General features: G+C 36.0%; 5 protein-coding genes across 5 annotated transcripts in view; 4 read left to right on the top strand and 1 right to left on the bottom strand.

Moving 5' to 3' along the window:
• The window catches only part of CBG18752, a gene marked incomplete at both ends in the record, with an annotated part of 6,731 nt that extends 3,672 nt beyond the window's left edge, over positions 1 to 3,059 (top strand). Inside the window, 5 exons of the mRNA XM_045244914.1 lie at positions 1,433 to 1,512; positions 1,592 to 1,916; positions 2,355 to 2,448; positions 2,497 to 2,697; positions 2,859 to 3,059. Of these exons, the coding sequence (XP_045100794.1) occupies positions 1,433 to 1,512; positions 1,592 to 1,916; positions 2,355 to 2,448; positions 2,497 to 2,697; positions 2,859 to 3,059 (901 nt within the window). The remainder of the gene's footprint in view (positions 1 to 1,432; positions 1,513 to 1,591; positions 1,917 to 2,354; positions 2,449 to 2,496; positions 2,698 to 2,858) is intronic.
• A 1,666-nt stretch (positions 3,060 to 4,725) lies between these two features.
• On the bottom strand, positions 4,726 to 6,799 carry CBG18751 (the record flags this gene model as incomplete). The annotated part of the gene is made up of 5 exons (XM_002632675.2): positions 4,726 to 4,977; positions 5,106 to 5,186; positions 5,605 to 5,703; positions 5,784 to 6,451; positions 6,736 to 6,799. 5 exons carry the CDS (start codon positions 6,797 to 6,799, stop codon positions 4,726 to 4,728), a joined length of 1,164 nt encoding a protein of 387 aa, XP_002632721.2.
• Positions 6,800 to 8,434: 1,635 nt separating this feature from the next.
• Positions 8,435 to 10,716, top strand: CBG18750 (the record flags this gene model as incomplete). The annotated part of the gene is made up of 3 exons (XM_002632674.1): positions 8,435 to 8,602; positions 10,015 to 10,212; positions 10,594 to 10,716. The coding sequence occupies 3 exons, from the start codon at positions 8,435 to 8,437 to the stop codon at positions 10,714 to 10,716; spliced, it is 489 nt and encodes a 162-aa protein (XP_002632720.1).
• Positions 10,717 to 12,388: 1,672 nt separating this feature from the next.
• Positions 12,389 to 13,111, top strand: CBG26263 (the record flags this gene model as incomplete). The annotated part of the gene is made up of 3 exons (XM_045244913.1): positions 12,389 to 12,411; positions 12,461 to 12,566; positions 13,001 to 13,111. The coding sequence occupies 3 exons, from the start codon at positions 12,389 to 12,391 to the stop codon at positions 13,109 to 13,111; spliced, it is 240 nt and encodes a 79-aa protein (XP_045100128.1).
• Positions 13,112 to 16,600: 3,489 nt separating this feature from the next.
• Positions 16,601 to 20,286, top strand: CBG18749 (the record flags this gene model as incomplete). Its single annotated transcript, XM_045244912.1, has 5 exons — positions 16,601 to 16,747; positions 16,915 to 17,124; positions 17,669 to 17,767; positions 19,241 to 19,421; positions 19,931 to 20,286. The coding sequence occupies 5 exons, from the start codon at positions 16,601 to 16,603 to the stop codon at positions 20,284 to 20,286; spliced, it is 993 nt and encodes a 330-aa protein (XP_045096569.1).
• Between the last annotated feature and the right edge of the window lie 496 nt (positions 20,287 to 20,782).

Genomic DNA, 20,782 nt, shown 5'->3' with positions numbered 1-20,782 from the left:
TCTATACAAAATGAAGAATAAATTATTGAGGTTCTTTTGAGCTATGAATCTTTTAGAAATGTCTGAAACTGAAAGAGGAGATACATTTTTTCTATAAAAAATCTGGAAGTTGGCCATTTTTGGAACATTTTCTTCCGGAAAAGGGCCATACAGAATTCTATAGCCACTAACTAATTTTTTAAGAATCATTTGAACTATCTTGAATCTCCACAAAATCAGGTAAAAAATCCTGAAAATGTGGCTTTAGACCTGCAATTGTGATCGCGCCAAACTTTTTGTCTGTAGATCAAAACTTAATTTGCAGTTCGGAAATGTTTCGTGGGAGACCGTGAAGTATGGAAAAAATAGTGAGTTTTTAAGAGAGTCAAGATATTCAAAATTCAGCTACAACAGGAGGATCAGCATTAAATGAAGTATCTCATACTCCGGAAATTTACTAAAATTTTGAAACCGCATTTTTTGAATTCCTACAAGTAAGCTTTCCATCTCGGGCGAATTTCAATCTTACCTACAAGTGAAATTGGATTTTTTTTGTTAAAAATCGAATATGCACAAATTTTGGTCATCAGTTGCTAACTAATCCACATCTAAAAATCACAATACTGAAACAGTGAAATATGAGAAAAGTAATGGTTTTCTGATTGTGAGTGTGTGCATTTTTGCGTAACGGTGCTAACACTTTTTGCTTGCCCTACCATACACCGGTTGACGGCGACCGCATAGCTCAGTTGGTAGCGGACCCGAAGCCCCAAAATTTGTACGCAACTTCGATTTCTCAGAGGGTTTAACAGAAAGCTAATTGTTTTTCATGTTTCCTTACATTTTTTCCAGTAATTCAAGCCCGTTTTCTTTTTTCAACTGTTTAAAAATGTTGACTTCGTCCGGAATTTCTGGTGGTTTTGACCAGAAAATACTTCATTTATTTTTTTAAGAAAACAATTAATTAAAAAAACTCAAATACTCCCAAAAATATTCCTGTTATTTTTTTCGGGTTTCTATGTGAAAGATCTATCATTAAATTAAGTGCAAATAATTCAAATTCTTCAAAACCATATAAAACAGCAAATTATTTTTAGGTGTGATAATGACATTTTCATTCAAAAACGGTGATCAATCTTTTCTCGGCTTCAAAATTCTGATTTATTACCAAACGTTTTTACGTTTTTGCTAACCAGTCTACAAATGAATCTTCAAAGAATAATTTTCAATCTGAAATCCGCACATAGTTTCGAGATCCTAGGATTCCCCTAGACTCTTGTAATCTGTAATCTTTATTTCTTCTCTATCTCTCTCTCTCTCTCAACTCGTGTTGTCAAATTTGAATTGCTAATCAAACACATATGTAGGCCACGCCCCATTATCATCAACAAGTCTATCACCCCAGTCTATCAATTCATTATCAGTATCTGTCTCCCTTCATCATGAATCCCAGCCAATCCTCATTGAGTCTCTTCCTACTTCTTCTGATTCTGATGATAACGGTGTCGAATTATTTGACAGCTAATCGAACAGGTAAGACAAACTGACTGAGTTCTATCTACCAATTAGAAGCAAGAAACGATTATGCGGCTTGTGAAACAGTAATTTTCAGACCGCCAACTCCTTCAAGCTCGTCATGAGATCCAGGAAGTCAGCAATGGTCGAGTGCAACAAGCCAATTATCGTATGGAGCAGGGTCCACGGGAGCCTGAAAACCCAGAAAACCAAGAAGAACCATCCCACATCAATCCACTGAAGTACTACTCGGCTCAAGCACAGAGGGATCTTTTGGAGGCGGCCGGACGAGAAATCAGTCAGGAATTTTATCAAAAAGTGTTGCCAGAGGCTGTTTGTATTGATAAAATGAGAGTTGGAGAGAATTTGGAGGGTGGGAAATACGTTTGTAAGCCGGAGGCAGTGAATCAACAGGATTGCACGTGAGTTAAAGTGGGAAAGGGTACTGTAGTTGAACTTCCATTTTACGCTTGATTATCTTTTCTTAGAAGAGATATCAACAATTTCTCTACTGATGAAATTCTACTGATGATATGATAAACATTTTATCACTTGTCAGATTTTTGACGTTTTATGTAGGAACCGAGATAAGTGAGCTCAAATTGGAAGATTTGGTATCTACGCGTCACCAAATTTCTGGAACCTTTGAGTTTTAAGGGATCAATTTGAAACGGAAATTTCTGGAAATCGTTTAGTGATCTTAATCTGTTTGTCTTGCCATTTTTGATATTTTGAGTTTTGATAAAATTTTTAATTCTTCGGATTTTGAGATTTCTGAAATGTTAAGAACTATATGAAAATTGCTCAAGCATTAATTTTGATTCTAAAATCGAGAAACCGAAACAGTATTTTTTTTTCAGAATCATGTCTCTCGGACTTAACAATCAAATTGTGTTTGACGAGCACATGTCAAAGGTCACTGGAGAAAAATGCACCATTCTGGAAGCGGATTCGGTTAGTGTCAAGTTTCATTTTCTTCTCAAATACCTTCAAATCTTGCAGACCGAACAATCCGCTGAGACCAAATCCAAATACGCTGCGATCAATGGTCAACTGTTCGTTGGAAAGATGCCTGACACTCTTGGCCTTCCAGACATACTCAAAAAATCGGGAAAATCGAAAGTGGATTTTCTAAAAATCGATATCGAAGGAGGAGAGCACGCTGGGTTGGAGCCATTGATCAAGGAGCATTCGGTTTGTCAGGTAAGCCACTATTAGGATATCAACGTTTTGGAAAAGAAGATTTTTTTCGGATTCCGTTCTATGAGAATCATATTTTTAAGCCAGAAATAATGGTACGACTAGAAGATCGAATTAGTCTAGCCGGCCTTTACTGTACCCAGACATTGAAACTGTAACTTTAGATCTTCATCGAAATCCATGGCTCACCACTGTCTCACTTCGAAGTGCTCCAAAAGATGGCCAAATACAATTTCCGTGTGTTCAACGTGGACCCGAGCTACAAATGTGTCACATGCTGTGAATACAGTCTTATCAATGAGAATTGTATGGAACAGTATGGAGTTGTCCCACTTGGAACCACGATTCCAAAGCCAGATATGTAGAGGAGTGAAGGATAATTCTAGGATTCCATGGGATTTCATTAATTGGGTGTTTTCAATGAATAAATGTAGTTTTTTAAAGGAAAAACAGTGAGAAACAATTCTAAAGATTCCAAAATCTTGTCTCGCACTTTGAGGTTAATTATCTCGGTTCCTATAAAAGATATTAAAAATTTGTGAACTAATAAAATGTTGGTGATATTATGACAAACATTTTATCAATTGACAGGTCTTGATATTTCTTACAGAAATTTAGATAATTGAGCGTAACTCAGGGTTGACAAAACCAAGCTATCTTTTCAATTTCCGGAAAAAATATAGGTTCCTTAAAGCAGAAAAATTTAAATATATGTAGTTTGGTCAAAAAATTAGTGTTATTGTTTGGCTGGAAACTGAACACAACTGAAGACAAAAAGCTTCCATTAAAAAACACGAAACTTTGTAAATATGAAGGCACAAGCAATTGAGTTTTAATTGAATTTCTTGTTCGATCACTTACTTATTGTATTGGGAATTTTAACGAGGAAGTTGGAACAGGAAAAAAAAAACATTTTTAGAACCTTTGAGAGGACCCCTGAAACCGAATAGAAACTGTCAACTTTAACTCAGTATATCTTGGTCCTTGTATACGATATCAGAAAACTATCAACTGATGAAATGTTTATCATAATATCGCCAACATTTTGTCACTATATCACTTTAAATAATTGAGCTTAAACTACAAGTTAAAGGTGGGGGGACAGGAGATTTTTCGTAGTTTTTTTGTAGCTAGAGTATGCATTCCACCGTCACGGTGTACAACGATTAATGTCACTCTGCGTACTGCTGTCGTCCTCGCCTTTATGTATGCAATCGGGCGTGCGCTTTCTCTTTGCCCGCGTAGCTCAGTCGGTAGCGGCGCCGCACCCTCAATCATCGCCCTCACAAGTTCAACTCCTCGAGGGGCATCTTTGAACGAAATTTCGAGAACATTATTTTTTTCATGTCCTCCCACATTTAAGGATGACACATGGCTACGACACTCCGCCATCCCGCATTGCGCACTTTTACCAAAAAGATATTGAACCTAATCGGCTCAAATTTAGATACCTAACTGACGACTCGTATGCAATTGAACTGCTCCCCAAATTCTTCTTCGTAATTTCACCACAATGTGAGACGGTTAAAAAAATAGTTTGGCCACATTTTGACCCATTGCCATGTGTTTACATAATTGTTTCAATTCCGATCATTCAAAAATTAAATCAACATGAACGTTAAGACAAAGTGTAAATAGTATACAAGAAAAAACTTAGGTTAGAAACTTTTTTTGTTTTTAAAATAACGGTTTCAAAGTTTTGATATTTCTTGAGAAAGCTTTTTTACATGATTGTTTGGTTTTTTTAGAAATTGTTATTTTTTTATTGCAGGCACTCACGTTGACCTAATTTATATCGATTCCTGTAGAAGATATCAAAAAGTAATTTTTTAATAAAATGTAACTGGTAATATGATAAACATTTTATCAGTTGACAACTTTTTGATATCTTTTACAGAAATCGAGATAATTGAGGTCAATGAAGTGAACTAATTTTCTATATTTTTCCCGAGTACCGAGATAAATTGCATGTTTTACAGTACTCTATTTATCTTTGACGACACTAGAAAAGAATCCACAATTTAAACCAATTTATTTCGTTAGAACAGCTCCATTAGCCAACATATTTCCGAATATATTACCCAATGAGTATGGTGGAGTGTCCACGTTTGCATTCCGACAATAAGTCTTTGCCTGCTTGTTCAGAGCTAGCATCTCTTGCTGAGCAGACTTGTCCATATCTGTCACTATTTTATGGACCATTAGGTATCTCTGCCGTTTTGGAATGTAGTAGAAACTGGGCTCCTTGGTTAGCTTCACGATTTCGGTGTAGGCGTTGCGGACCTGCAATAATTGGAATAAGTGATCAGACATTCATGCAGAACCTATTAAAAAATTAAAAAATCTGAGCATTTACAAGTTTACAATCTAACTGAAACAGTAATACTACAGTGAGAATTCCAAAAACTCACTGAAACTGAGGAGTCTTCCAACAGCCCTTTGACGTATTCCTGTGCCATGGTGATGTTGGAAATCGCCACGTTTGTGAAGGACTGAAATAGAGACAGAATACAAGAAAGTCCTGATCAGCAGAATTAAGAAAAAAAGGGAACATGTTGAAACCGAAAAATTATTTTTACAGTACTAATCGGGAACCTTCTATCATTAACTTTGACTTGATTCATCTCTGTTCGTCTGAAAGGTATCAAAAACTCTGAAATTGACTCTTTCCCATTCAAAACAATATATTTTTCAATTGTATTTCTCAACTGTTTTGGTACCGTAGCCTGGTCAAATGGTACAGTAGTCTGACTTGTGAGAGTAGTTGAATGTCTTGCTGATTTTTGCTTCCCATGTTGCAAAAGGTGTGCCAAATAAGTGCAAAAAAAATGGACCGAGAACGGATCAAAAACGGCTCAAAAATAAAACAAAAACTGACCAAAAATAGGTAAAAAAAATTTAGACACTCACATTATCAATGGTATCCATAAGACTCGTCGCTCGGCTAACATAGAAATCCGTCATTGTAGCCTGCACGATGTCTTCCTGCTTTCGACGATGTCCGAGGTCCTGTAACAAACGGTTGCCAAAACATTATCAATGATAACGAAAACGTTTTTTTTTGACAGAATATTGAAACAGTAACCCACCTCCAACATATGCAGCAACTGTTGGTACCCGGGACTATTCTGATCAATCTTCTGACTGATTGTGAAATCTCTTGGCGTTGATTTGGTCCAATGAACTGGTGGAATACTCTCCATTGGCATCTCACTAGACCCACCATCTGTGAAATCTGTGAAATCTGTACCTCCGGAAGAATAGTAGCCATCGGTGACACCCTCTTCAGATTGATTACTTCCTGGTTTCGGTTTGGTCACTGGTTTTGGCATATAGGGTTCTTTGGTAGGACCTTCGGGAACTCCAGTTTCCAGATTGTCAATGTCAAATGGGGTAGTTGGTCCTGTTGGTCCCTCCTCTGGTTCTTGCTCCGCCTCATGAGTCTGAAACTCGGCAGGATCCTTTGGTGGCATCGTGGATTCTTCTGGAATCCCAGTAATCAGATCGTCGATGACTGGGGGTAGGGGTTCGGCGGTTTGAGGATTTTCGGGTTTTCCAGAGCCCTCAAAATCAGGTCCAGGGTCATCAGACCCTCCATACTCAAATCCTGACCCCTTATTTGGGTGGGGTGGAATCATTGGTCCCCCGGATGCTTCTCCTTCTCTTGGTTCCTCAGCAATAGTGGAGATGTTATGGGGTGGAGCCCCGGAGCCTTCAATAGCGATGTCATCTGGGTAGAAGGCGTCTCCAGAGCCATCTGAAAATATTACTGCTACAGTTTTTGTTTCAAATCGAGGATCCTTAAAAACTTAGTTTTTTGTTCTTCTCAGTATTTCAGAATCCCAGAATCTCAGAATCTCAGAATCTCAGAATCTCAGAATCTCAGAATCTCAAAATCTCAGAATCAGAATTTTTGAGTTGAAAATCTGAAATTCGGGGAATTTTACTGTTTCAAATTTGGCATATTTCCAGTCAAAATTATTTTTGTCAATTTAGGATAAGAACCTAAAGATCAAGATCAACTGATACTAAAATCCTCACCATCCATGGATCCCTGAATTTCAGCCATCAAAAATAATAGCAATAAAAATTTTATGGACCTCATTTTTGTCCAAAAAATGAGCTTCGGGCCAGAAACTAAAAAAATTTTGGAAAACCACAAAATTTTATGTCATATAAAAAAATCGATGGGATTATTGGGGATAATCAGGTTTTTTTAGTCGAGGGACAATTTTAAATACCCCTCTACCGACATGTCAATCGGTAACAAAATGGTTTTCAGTTTTTTTTTGTTAGAAAATTTTTTCGGTTTCGAAATTTTTGTAATTTTGGAGATAAAGGTGGAATTTTAATTCTTTTACGAAAAAGTAATTACGAAAAAGCGCGGCAAAAACGTAATATTTCAGAGTTTCGCCTCGTTCGAGCTACTTTCGCAATTAAGTCCGGTTTTTCGATGAAAGACAGATTCTAGAGATGCTAGCGATCATTTTCATACCAAGAAACGTAAATTTTGTCCAGAAAATCCCACATAATTCACAGAAATAAGCTTCGTTTACTACCGTAGTGTTTTTGGGGCATGGCCTCGAAAATTGACCGGGAAGCCGCCCGCGAAATTTTCCAGGTCCCACTTTTTTTAATTCGACAATAGACAGAAAAATGAATATCAGCTGATCAACAATTTCCATCGAGTACATTTTTTGTCTAGATTTTTAGAATTCAGTATATTTAGCTAAATTTTATGGTTCTGTTGCTTTGAAATTCCAGTTTTCGAGTTTTTTATGTCCGAAAGTTTGAAGCCTACCATTGAGATTATTAGTATTAATTGTCGAGAAATGAAGTTTTTGAAACAGTTTCATATTTTGAAAGAATTAGTCGTTGATCCGTCAATCAACCATCAGAAAAAATATTGTCAAAAATTATTTTTTCTGTAGTTATTGAAGCAGAAAATTCTTCTGCAATACTCAAGAAATTTGTTAATTTTCGGGAAAACTATTTAAAAAAATGCAAAACTAAAAGAAATTGGTATTTCCTAAACTCCAATTTTCAGCTGAAGGGGCGTAGCTTAAAAAATGGGCGGAGTCCAGAAAATTTAACCGATTCTTGTTTAGCATATGTAATCGAAACACTAGGTGTATAAAATTACAGGTGGTAAAGGCCACTTTGGAAGGTGATAACAAAAAGTGGGCGGAGCCTAAATCCTGAATCTTATTAAAAAGTTTCACGTTGGCCACATCGACTATTCAAAATCTAATAGTAACTGAAAAAGTTGGCCCCGCCCACTTTCATTAAATTGACTCAAATTTTTATCTGTTTCACACAGTTTTAGATTTAGATTTATTTATTTTCAGAGCGGTGAAACGGTACATAAAAAAAGGTTTTCAAGTTTTGAATTTTTTAGAATTTTCGTTCGCTGAATTTTTAAATGACTAAAGTTTTTTTTTTCTGTTTCACACAGTTTTTAAGATTGGAAGTTTATTTTTTTTTGTTAAACCATGCCTACATGTAATCTACCCGATCATATGCTAGACATGACACCTGTACATTCATAAATCCATTCATAAACCCGATAAAAATGAAAACAAAGCGATTACTAACCGATCGTATTCCAAAGTGCATGTTATAAAAAAATCCCATGAAAAACTAGTCCGACTACCACCACCACCCCTTTTCTTTTTTTTTCCGTCCGACCACAAATTATCCAGTTATCCTCACTCTTATAGTCAGTTTTGCAGTTTGTATCATGATGAAATTCATCCATTTTGTTTTCCTACTCTCGATTTCGTTCCACGCCATCGCTCGAGCAACCGAGTCGTCGGAATCTGAATCTCGGGATTTGTCGATATCGTCGTCGTCGGAAGAGTTGAAGTATAATGAGAATGTGGAGGAGTTGATGAAGGTTGATGGAGGGGTAAGTGGAAATTGGAAATCTGGGAAAATACACTAATAAAGTTAGTAAGATTTTGACATTAAAATTGAAGTCGCGAATCAGAAATAGTGTGAAACCTGTATCATAAGGTCCCCAAACTTTGACCTTATTTCATAGTTGCAACGGGCCGGCCCGGCCCGCTTCTCACAGTGAGAAAATTTCCAATGAAAAAAAAGGTGGGTCTTTTTTTAGTTAAAGGTGGGGGGACAGGAGATTTTTCGTAGTTTTTTTGTAGCTAGAGTATGCATTCTACCGTCACGGTGTACAACGCTTAATGCCACTCTGCGTACAGCCGGCGTCCTCGCCTTTATGTATGCAATCGGGCGCCGGCTGCCTTTTTGTCCGCGTGGCTCAGTCGGTAGCGGCGCCGCACTCTCAATCCTCGCCCATGCTAGCTCAACTCCTCGAGGGGCATATTCAGACGGAATTTCGAGAACATTATTTTTTGTCTTGTCTCCCCACCTTTAAAGAAGAAAAATTTACATTTTCGAACAAAATTAACAGAGTGGAACGTAAGAGTGGAACGTAAATTCTTGACGGGCCGGCTCGTTATTTGGCAACTACGCCTTATTTATCTCGGTTCCTGTAAAAGATATCGAAAAGTGGTCAACTGACAAAATAATAAAAATTTTATCATAAACTTTTTGTTAGCTGTCCATATTTTGATACCATGTTACAGGAAACAAGATATTTTGCGTCAAAGTTAACAGATTCTTTAATTGTGTTTTTTTTGCTACAAATGAAATATGATTACAACTATAGATGACATTAAATTAATGATAGAATTAATGATAGCGGGATTTGAACATGATTAGGTAGAAGTAGAACTGCTAAAACAGGGGCCACTAACTTTGACCCACTTTATTTTGAAAAAGGTATGTACAATTGGTTAACTGAAGAAAAGATTTGTGGTTTTTTTAAATAAGTTTTTTGTTGGTTGACCATTTTTTGATATCTCTGACAGGTACCCAGATAAATTGATTCAAAGTTGACAGCTTCCTTTAAAACGGGCTTGGTCACGAATCAGTCATAACTATAACTATAACTAGGAATGGAACTATGACTATGTCTCTTTTAGCGAAATTTTAATTTTTGGATAGTTAAAGCTTTTAACTATCCAAAAATTAAAAGTTAAGATGGTGGTTATACAATATTTTTGGAAATCAAGATTTTGAAACAGGAAATTTATGGAGAGTAATAGTAAGATTGCAGTACATTTAAGGTACTTAGACTGGGATTTTTTGGACCACGGAGCCTACTGACAACCCGGCTTATTACGACAAGAATATAAATAAAGTTGAACCTTTTTTTTCGGTTTCAATCAGTTCAAAAATTCAAGTGGCTTTTTTTGAGACTCGATCATTTTTCGTCATGAGAAGACAAAGGCATTTCAGAACTCGACAGCGGAAGAAGTGAAAGATACGGAAACTGCTGAAAAAGCAAAGTCTTCTGAAAAAGCTGACGGGCCAGCTGCCGAGACTGATTTGAAAAAGTTCGACAAGGGATTGGAATCGGACAAGAAGGAATACATTCAGAAGAGAGCGAAAGTTGACTCATCGGAGGAATTGATGAAGGGAAATTCGACGGAAAGTGTGAGTTATGGGGAACTTGAAATCTACAGTAATTTGATTACAGAATGCTGAAAGTATATAACAATGATTTGACTTGGACTGTGAAAAAATGATGAGTGCGAAACAGATAAAGTTTCGAAGCTTATACTGAAGTTTTGAGCTCCCCTATATCGGGTCCAACGCAAATTATCAAAATCTGTCAACTGATAAAATGTTTATAATAATATCACCAGCATTTTATCAGTAAAAACATTTTTGATATCTCTTCCAGGAATTGAGATAATTGAGCTCAAATATAGAACTTTATATTAGTACATTCACGGTAGATTCCTTACGGTTTCACTACTTTGATTTCTTACTTAATTAGCAATTTTTTATAATGTGTAATCGATTCCTTTTCAGCTAACCTCGGATGATATGGAGATGATGGAGCAGTTCAACAAGACAATGGAGGCTGATGATGAGATGCTCAAGAGCAACGAGACAGTTCTTGGAATTGATACTTTTGGAGCACAAGGAATTTGAACATGCTTTTTTTTTGAAAAATGTGTTGGTTTATCAATTAAATTAAATATTACTTTGATGATCAGCGAATATAAATGTTAGTGATGTTAACATGAAGTTGAAACTGTAATTATTTTTCAAAAAAAAAGTTCATGATATGTATTATTCGAAGTCGAACGCTCAATTAGTCCAGTTTTGATATTTGTGATTAGAAACAAACTGTATTTCTCACTGTTTTGAGAATCTCACTTTCTTGTGAACTTTGAATGGTTTCAGTTATTTGACGGTCAAATCTCAACTCAAGTGAAAGTACGACATTCTATGTAATATACGGATAGTATGGAACACTAAACTTTTGAAAAAATCAATTTCGATCTGAACGATGCTAATTTTTGAACTAGAATTTCTATAAAATTGATTCAGGACACATCTGAAAATAAAATGAGAACTATGCGTGTGAAGTAATATTGTTTACCAGCCTGCTGGCTTCTGCTCCTTCGGCGCAATTCATAATTTTTTACTGGTTCCTCAATCCACCCCTCTATTCGACTTCTCTTTGTCACACAGTAGAACATCTACGCCTTCCCTCCCTTCTATCTCTGTGGCCCTCATGGCGCAGCTGTGTGCGTGCACAGCCGTTGTGCGACAGGCGGCTGGTTCGGTTTTGGTGGCGGCCAACCTTTCATTTAAAAACCCAAAACCGGACAGACTGACACCGGGACCAACAGACGCGTCTAGCGTTTTATATATAAGGATGATATCTCTGTAAACGATTTCCCTATTTTTCGAAACATGAAGAAAATTTTGAATTGAAATTTCAAATTTAAACATAGCATGGAGACGTTAGTTTTTTCTTCATCCGTTTTTTGTGAGCCCATTGTTGCCTATACAATAACGACGGATCTTGAACTTTGAAATTTTAACTTGTCTCTGAAACACTAATGAAAAATAATCTGATACTATTACTGTGTGTGGTTAATAAAACTTGAAATCTGCTCAATGATACAGTAACAAATTTGTTAAAGCGGTTTATAATATTTTTGGAAAATTCGATTTTCAAAATTTTAACACTGGAATGAACTGATTATTGTTTCAAAAACTTGTTACAGTTTTGACTGATGAATCCGAAACATTTTTAGTTTCAAAATCTTGACACTACAATAGTAATGACCTGAATCAAATTTTCACATAATTATTAAAAACGCAAATAAAAGGCGAACCAGCAAAGTGAATATTCTACATCGGTAAAAAACGAAATTTTGAAACGGAACATTTAGGGAAAGTTAGAAGTTTCTGGATTTCCTGTAGTTACGAAACATTGATATTTTAAAAATCTTCACACAAAACTGGTCATTACCATAATCAATCAATTGAAAGCACGAAGTCAGACCAGCAAATTGAATATTCCTAATTTTCAAAAATCGAAATTTCGAAACAGAATATTCATGAACTCCGCGTTTTTATGCTTACTGTACTTCCAATATAGTTAATCTACGACTGCAATTTTTGGATCACCGAGCTTAGGGACGGCCTGGCTGGTATAAATTTGGTAAGCTTCTGACAGTCATCTAGATTAAAAAAAATTATGTTTCAACGCGTTCAAAAATTCAAGTCGCTTTTTTGTGACTCAATCTTTTACAGTGATAAGAACCAAAAAAAATTCCAGAACTCAACAGCGGAAGAAGTCAAAGACATGGAAACTGCTGAAAAAGTATAGTAAAAAGTTTAGTAAAAAGAGTTTAGTAAAAAAAAAAAAAAAGTGTAGTAAAAAGTTCGACAAGGGATTGGAATCGGATAAGAAGGAATACATTCAGAAGAGAGCGAAAGTTGACTCATCGGAGAAGCTGATGAAGGGAAATTCGACGGAAAATGTGAGTTGTCAAAATAAACGAAAAATTGTAGATCAAATAATTGTGTCCATTTGTGATAAAAGTGGAACAGTAATTTTATTGCTATTTTATGAACCATGATCAGTTACCAAATTTTGAGCAATCACATAACTTGCCTAATAACAATAATTCCATTTTGATTCTGAAAATATGATGAACGGGAAACATTGAGCTCAATTATCTCGTGTCCCATGCAAGGTATCAAACATCGGTCAACTGATAAAATGATTGTCATAATATCACTAACATTTTATCCGTTGACAGAGATTTGATATCTTTGATACCGGGAGTTTGATATCGGAATTGATATATGAGCTCAACTTGGAACGTTCTTTTAACAAAAAATCCTAACTGTTTCATTATTTTGATTCCCTAGGAATTTTGATAACACAACAATCAGCTGATGTATTTTTCAGCTAACCTCGGACGATATGGAGATGATGGAGCAGTTCAATTTGAGCATGATTTTCAAAAAATGTGTTGGTGTGTTCAATTTACATAAAATATTACTCTTTTCATTTGAATGAATTTGTGGTTTTTAATTATTATTTTTAATTTTAAAAGGAACAAAATGGTAACCAATAGAAGCTCATTGACAAGTTGAGCTCACTGGTTTTGAGCTACGCTGTCGAAAACATGGATTCAGAGTTCTGGCGAAAAATTTGAACTTAATTGGTTGAAGTTGAGACTATGAGTCAAAAATTGGGATCCATTGACGACTGATCAGAAAATACAAAATTTAGTGATGTTAACATGAAATCGAAACTGTATTTTTTCTTCAACGAAACTTTTTTGGTTACGGATTTGACATGAAAAAAAATTAGCAGTGAATTCGGTGCGAATAAATAATTGAAAAAAATCTCGACTAATGCATAAAAAAGAGAAAACGTCTGGAAATTGTATTAAAAGAAACTAAGCGTTATGCAACTAGGATGTTTCGGAAAATACGGTTTTTTTTTCATGGCAACAATTAGAGTTAATTTTAAAATGCCGTAGCTGCCAAATGAATAAATTTGCATAAAAAGCTCGATGTCATAACATCAAATCATTCGGCTACGATATTCGGGATAAAAATGAAACTGCATTTTTTTCACTGTTTTGATAATCTTACATTTCTTGTAACTTTGTTTGATTTCAGTACACTGCAAATTCTGACATTCAAAAAATTCATTCTTTCGAAGTTTTTTTCGTATGCGCCTCTCGAGGAGTTGAACTTGTGGGCCCACTGTTGGAGGTATCACGTTGCTATCAGCTGAGCTACGGTAGCGGAAGTTGGGCCGTAGACCGATGTCATTACTTGACGTCAGAATGCATACGTTACGCAAAAAGCACTCGTAAACTTTCCTTTTTCCCCTTCAAGTTTTACAGTATTTGTTCAAAAAATGTAACGTTAGCAACAGTTACAAAGTTTCCATATATTACTTCTAATCAATCCTGTTTTTTGTTTGAAAACTTGAAAACCAACAATTAATGCGATAAAAGTAATAGAATGACAATCTATGTAATATCTACCGAATGGATGAAACATGAAACTTTTCAAGAAATTTAATTGCTCTGTAAAATATTCTGATTTTTGAACAAGACTTTCTATAACATTGCTTTGAAGGGAAAATGTGAAAGTAAATCAACATTATGGACGCAAGTTGAAGGTGGGGGGACATGAAAAAAATTGTGTTCTCGAAATTCCGTCAAAAGCGCCCCCCGAGGAATTGAACTTATGACAGGCTGATCAGGGGTACAGGGCCGCTACCGACTGCGCCACGCGGGCGAAAAGAAAGCCAACTAAATCAGATATGATAGAGCTCCGCGAGTACTACAAAACGGTATTAATTGGAATACTGTATCTTGTCTATGAACAGAGTTACAGAGCAAAAGGAACAAAAAAAGCAGGCCCGGCCCGGGCCTGCCGGGCACTACGAGAAAAGCCACTTTATGATCTGTAACTTTGTTCATAGATAAGATACAGTATTCCAAATAATACTGTTTTGTAGTACTCGTGGAGCTCTATAATATCTGGTTTAGTTGGTTCAAAAATATTGATTCTGAAATAAATTATGGCACGGCCCGCGAAGGCCCGGCAGAGGCCCGAATTACAAGTATTATAAAAACGATACAGTTTCGAAGTTTCCATAAATACTGGTCCTATTTTTAATTAATGTTAAGTACGTTTTGTAATACACCTCTTTGTAAGTGAAAGTATGCAATGCTATGTGAATTTTTATGTGAAAGATGCTAATTTTTGGATAAGATTTTTTGTAAAAATGATTTAGGAAAAAAGTGGAAAATAAACCAACGTCATGGTGATAAGTTAATATTGTTTACTTCTTTGTAAACGATTTCCCTAGTTTTTGATACAAGAAAACAAATGTTGAACTGAAATTTTCAGAATAAGTACATTTTTTGAGAAAAAAGTGTTAAAAACTGCGATTCTGTCCTCACATTGTCAGGTTTTTCTGTTAATTTTTATCAGCCCGGTAACTAAAGAATAACGGATCTTGAACTTTGAATTTTTAACTTATCTTTGAAACACTGAAAAGCAATTCCTTATAATATTTGACAAAGTTATTAACTAGTTTTTTAGAAATATTTTATTTTCAAGTTCTATTTTTGTTCCATCATGTCAAAATAGGAAACGAACTATGGTTCTAATAAGAATTTATAAAATTCAAGTTTCAAAAAATGTTATTTGCCATGTCCTGGTACTGCGAATAGTAATGATAAACAACTGTTTTCGGAAATATAGAATTTTGGAGCAATGATTGAGTTAAATTCTTCGATTACCACAATCTCGTATCCCTGGAAGTATAATTGTATCGAACTTAAAACTTTAAAGAAACATACTTAATGATACCGTATTTTATTTGAACCGTTCGTAAGATTTCCGGATAGACCGAATTTTTGCAGTTGTAATATTGTTGGAAAGACTTCCAAAAAACTTATCGATATTTTGAATCAATATAGTTTTTTACACTGATTTCCCTCCAAAATTACACTTTAACCTCCCACAGTGACAAGAGAATCTTCTCAAAAAAAGTTGGTAAATTTACAATGTTGACAGTTTCTCAAGGTTGAAAACTTGATTAATAGTGTGGAGGTGAGGTGGTAAGGTGAGGTGTGGTCAATGTAATAAGGGGCCTTAACAGTATCATGTCAAAACAAAAAATGTATATATTGCAAACTAGTTTTCGTTTAGTGACCCCCGGGGGTAGTAGGAACCACACCCCAGGCGGCAAGATATAAGTTATAGGTAGCCAGAAGAAGTAGGCATTTCAAATTGTTTTAGAACGTTAATCTAGTTACGACTAAAACTAGTCGATTTTCAAATTTGCATATACAGTATTTGAAACGGTGATAAATTTTCTGAATATTTTTTTCCTGTTTTACTGTTAATGTTTGACAATTGAGGTTTTTCAAATAGTGTTGCTTAGTAGTTTCGAGGTTCCACAAATGTCTTACTGTGCATTTTTTTTCATTAATAAATTAATAAAGCTGGCAAAGGCGACAGCGTAGCTCTTCTTTTGAATAACTTCAGTTGTTTGATTTGAAAGTTGATCTAAGTTTAAGTTTTTCTAACTATGCAGCATCCCATTAACCTAAACTATTAAACGGTTGGTTAAATAGTAATGCGCGTTTGGTCCGTACTACTTCGAACCACAGCTAGTGTAGTTCTACAACAGATGCGTCCAATCTCTGCTCATACATTCGAAATTGTTAAAACGTTCTTGAAACTGAAAAAAAATATTTATTTAGATTTTTTTTCAGTTTCAATATGGTTTGAAAAAAGGTATATTCTTTGATGTTTATTGAATCTTACTATTAGAATTATAGCGGAGGAAAATGGAGACACCGCCGATTACGTATTGTAAGCACCGATTACTGTCCAACGTCAAGCAATACACCCGCAAAACTTGAATCCCTCCCTTAACAAGACTTTAAGCTTGAAGTAACTTATACTCCTTCTCAAATCACCAAATTAAAAAAAATCCTTCAACCCCAATAATCAATGCATTCCAGAAATGGTCCTCTACCTCCTCCTAATTGCCTTATGGGCTCCTTCATCTGTCTTTTCTCTGGACACCACAAAAACCATGACTTCCCAGTTACACGAATTTCAATTAAACAATTCGGCTGGAGTGATGTCAGCACTGGATATGTTGCCAAAGGTATTGTAGTTTTAAATATCGAAAAGGCCAATTGATAAACTTTCCAACAGTTCACCAATTTTTTGTGTTTTTTTTTTGGGATCAGAGATGTGAGGTTGATAATTTTTGCTGTTCCACCATTATCATATTTACACAATAAATAGGTACTATACCTTTGATTTTTTTAGGAATGCACAAAAAACGGCAAAAAGTACCAGCCAGACGAGAAGTTTGAAATCGGGAGTCTTCGATACAAGTGTCAGAAATATGGAGTTTATACCATCGAAGGATGCAGACGAAAAGATGGAACCGAGATGAAATTAGGAGAATCAGTGGTGGTGGATAATGTGAAACATCAGTGTATGGGAATGGGATCTTCTGTGTTTTATAAGGAGACGGTGAGTGGAGTTCAGTGGAGCGCGTTTGAGGAGGGTATATTGGTGAGAATCGCAGACAATCTTAAAATATACATGGTTTCGCTTTATCTAGCTTACTGTCAAAATCGGCCGGCAGCGGCTGGCAATGACTATGCCGCTGCCAACCAGTCGTTCTTCAGTTCAAAAACACAGAAATTCTTTTTTTCAAAAAGTAAAGTAATCAGTAAGGCGCGGTAGTCAATAAATCTTCTGTTTCAATATCTCGATTTTCAAAAATTCAGAATATTCAAACTGCTTATTCTAGAACTTTTAGAATGATTCTCATTCGTATGCTAGGTCTACGATAGTTGAGCGTACTAGGTCATTTGATGGCTTTCTGGATTCATCCCAAGTTCTGCACAAGATTTTTTGTTTGTTTTCCCAATGACGGCTCTACAGCTGGAAATTGTCAGATCTATCGCAGTTTTATCGGTATTGATGACGGCTTAAGCAACCTTGCAATTGCAAACTAATAATCCTAGCCGATCATGAAACCTCCATGAAGCAGAAAATTATTTTTTTGCAGACCTGTGGAGTTATGGGACAACCCGAATGTGATAAGATTCCACTACCAAAGGGATTTGAGGAGGCAATGAAGAAAAATGGAGGAAAAACTGAAGCGCAGGTAATGAGCTGAGCAGGCACTCTCTTATGAATAGCTTTTATGAACTTTCCGACTCTAGTCCTAGTGGCGTTACAGTCCTAATACAACAAACGGTTTAACCCTTACAAGGGAGGTCGTTTTAGAAAGGCTTACAGAATTTTCTTATTTTTTGACAGGGGTTAGTTGACACGCTCAAAAAGCCCCTGTCAAAATGTGTATATGCACTTTTTCCAAAAATGCTGCAAACTTTTGTCTGAAAGTTTCCAATTTCTTAACTATTGTAAACCTCACTTTTCTCTGTCATTTCGCCTCCCGGGAACTTCCGGAAACACCGTTGACATGTACACTTACGCACTGTTGTTTCCAGCAGAGAGGTGGCCGGGTGGTTGTGGGCGCGTGCTGTAAGCTGAAGGTCTGGGGTTCGATTCCCTCTTTTGAAATTATCTTTTGCTTTTTTTGATCAAATTCCTAGATTCAGGGCTCAAAACATGTTTTTAGCCAGAGTTTTTGAGTTTTTTGCCGATTTTCAAACTTTGAGAAGCAGAAAATGCTAGATTTTCGATGAAAATTTTTTCGTTCGAAATTTCTCAATTTTCGTATGGAATGTATTTTTGTGAGTTCTTATTAATTTCCAATGATCTTCTAGCCGCTTTTCGACCCTATGTCGAAAAACAGTGAATCAAATAGTCCAAATTCGAAAGAAAACAATGAATTATAAGTGATTTTGCATTGTTCTAGGTCAAAAAAGGGTGGATGAATCATGAGAAACTAATAAGAATTTACAAAAATACATTCCATACAAAAATTGAGAAATTTCGAACGAAAAAAATTTCATCGAAAATCTAGCATGGAGTTGACCACCAAAAACTTGGAAATTTCGAAAAAAATTAACTGTGAAAAAATTTATTCTCTGCTTCTCAAAGTTTGAAAATCGGCAAAAACTCAAAAACTCTGGCCAAAAACATGTTTCGAGCCCTGAATAGATGTCTAGGAGTTTGATCAAAAATAGCAAAAGATAATTTCAAAAGAGGGAATCGAACCCCAGACCTTCAGCTTACAGCACACGCCCACAACCACCCGGCCACCTCACTGCTGGGAACAACAGTGCGTAAGTGTGTACATGTCAACGGTGTTTCCGGAAGTTCCCGGGAGGCGAAATGACGGAGAAAAGTGAAGTTTAAATAGTTAAGAAATTGGAAACTTTCAGACAAAAATTTTCAGCATTTTTGGAAAAAGTGCATATACAGATTTTGACAGGGGCTTTTTGAGCGTGTCAACTAACCCTTGTCAAAAAATAAGAAAATTCTGAAAGCCTTTCTAAAACGACCTCCCTTGTTAGGTAGGAAAACGAAGAAACAGGAAATTTTCTCTGCTTCACATCCTTTTTGAAAATCTTAATTGAATTTTGTTTTTCACTAGTGATACTGAGTTTTTTTCTACATATCCGTCTACATATCCGCTCAAAACTACACTCTCAAATCCAAGTTTTTCCAGGGAAAAACTTCTGTTGACGGAGTGAATCTTCCTAAAGGATGGTCTCTAGTGGACGGTGGAAAGAAACAAATAACAGGAACGAATGCATCAGTTGTCACACACATCTTAATGTTCAATCCATTACAATTGAGATTGAAGAGAGAAGGTTTCAAGGGAGCAGGTGTTGGAAGTGTTGTTGGAGGTAATGACTACTTTTCAAGACCAACGTAACATTGATTAGAAATAGGAACATTATCTCTGGAAATTCTGAAACTGAAAAGGTTTTATGGAATTTTAATCAAGGCTTGAAATTTAATTTTCTGATTACAGTCGTTTCTAATGCGTAAGTAATGTTTAGGGCTATCTGAGCATGAAAACGTTTGAGTTGGTCCACGGCTGATTCACACAGCCAAAACGCAGACAACAAGACAGTCTCGATGTATGCTGCGTCTCTCTTATTTCATGCTAGTGTTCAAAAAACCAAATTTCGGTTTTACTAAATTTTGAATTACTATTGAATCTTTCAAGATCAATGGTTTAGTGGCCGCGTAACTAACAATCAAGATAAGTTGAACATTTTGAGAATCAGTGAGTGCTCCGCATTGGAACCGGTTGCAAAACATGAAAGGATTACGATAGGCACAAAAAAGAGTAACAGTACACCACCACGAAAAAATGCATACTTTTTTTATTGAAAACATTTTTTTTCAGTTGAATCAATGTCCGCTGACCAAATCGGTAAACCACTCTCTTCTAAAGGATCTTCCTCATCTTCCATGTCTTCTTCTTCCCACTCTTCCCATTCTTCCCCTTCCAAAGTCATCGGGACCCAAACTGTCGGAGCCACTCTTCACACCCTAAAATCTGGAGACAAACATGACTCAGATCTGGTTGATCTGAATCAGAGAAACGATCAAAAAATGGCTGGATCTGAGAAAATGAAGGCGGGAAGTGTTCATGGATCGAAATCAAATGTCGATTGGAAGGGAAGAAAAGTGATTGTGAATGGAAAAACTGTGGGAGCAGGAGAGGGAACGTTCTCGTTTGGAAATAAGCCAACTGTTTGAGAACTTTGAAGAAGAAATCAAATTTAAATACTAGACGTTTTCTCTCTGTTTCATGATGTTTTTTTTCGAAGAATTAGATTTTTTTCAATAAACAATTTGAAATGGCTTGCCCTAATATTTGGTCCCGAGATTTCCCGATTTAGTTTTAGGCGCTTGTTTGTTATTTTCAGGAACCTCCCAAGTTTAGTTTCCGGTCACTTAACTAATTTCAGGGTGTGTACAACAGACTTTGATTGAAAACTTCGCATTCACAGAATTTTTCGAAACATCCTAGTTTTTCAGCTATTTGTCGATTTCTGAAGGTATCCGTTTTCGAAACAATAATTCGACATTTTAGGGTTTCCAAAACACTGAAAATGCGCTCAAACGCTCGAACAGCCCCCTAGCAGTGTGCCTTATCGACAAATGATTTGTCGACAAACGCCCTTTTCGATAAATTTATCGACAAATTTATCGGAAATTTTATCGATAAATTGTCAACAAATCATCGACAAAA

This window comes from Caenorhabditis briggsae, assembly GCF_000004555.2.
Source record: "Caenorhabditis briggsae complete genome, chrIV, whole genome shotgun sequence".
Classification (NCBI taxonomy): Eukaryota; Metazoa; Nematoda; class Chromadorea; order Rhabditida; family Rhabditidae; genus Caenorhabditis; species Caenorhabditis briggsae.
This window is presented reverse-complemented; position numbering and strand designations above follow the sequence as displayed.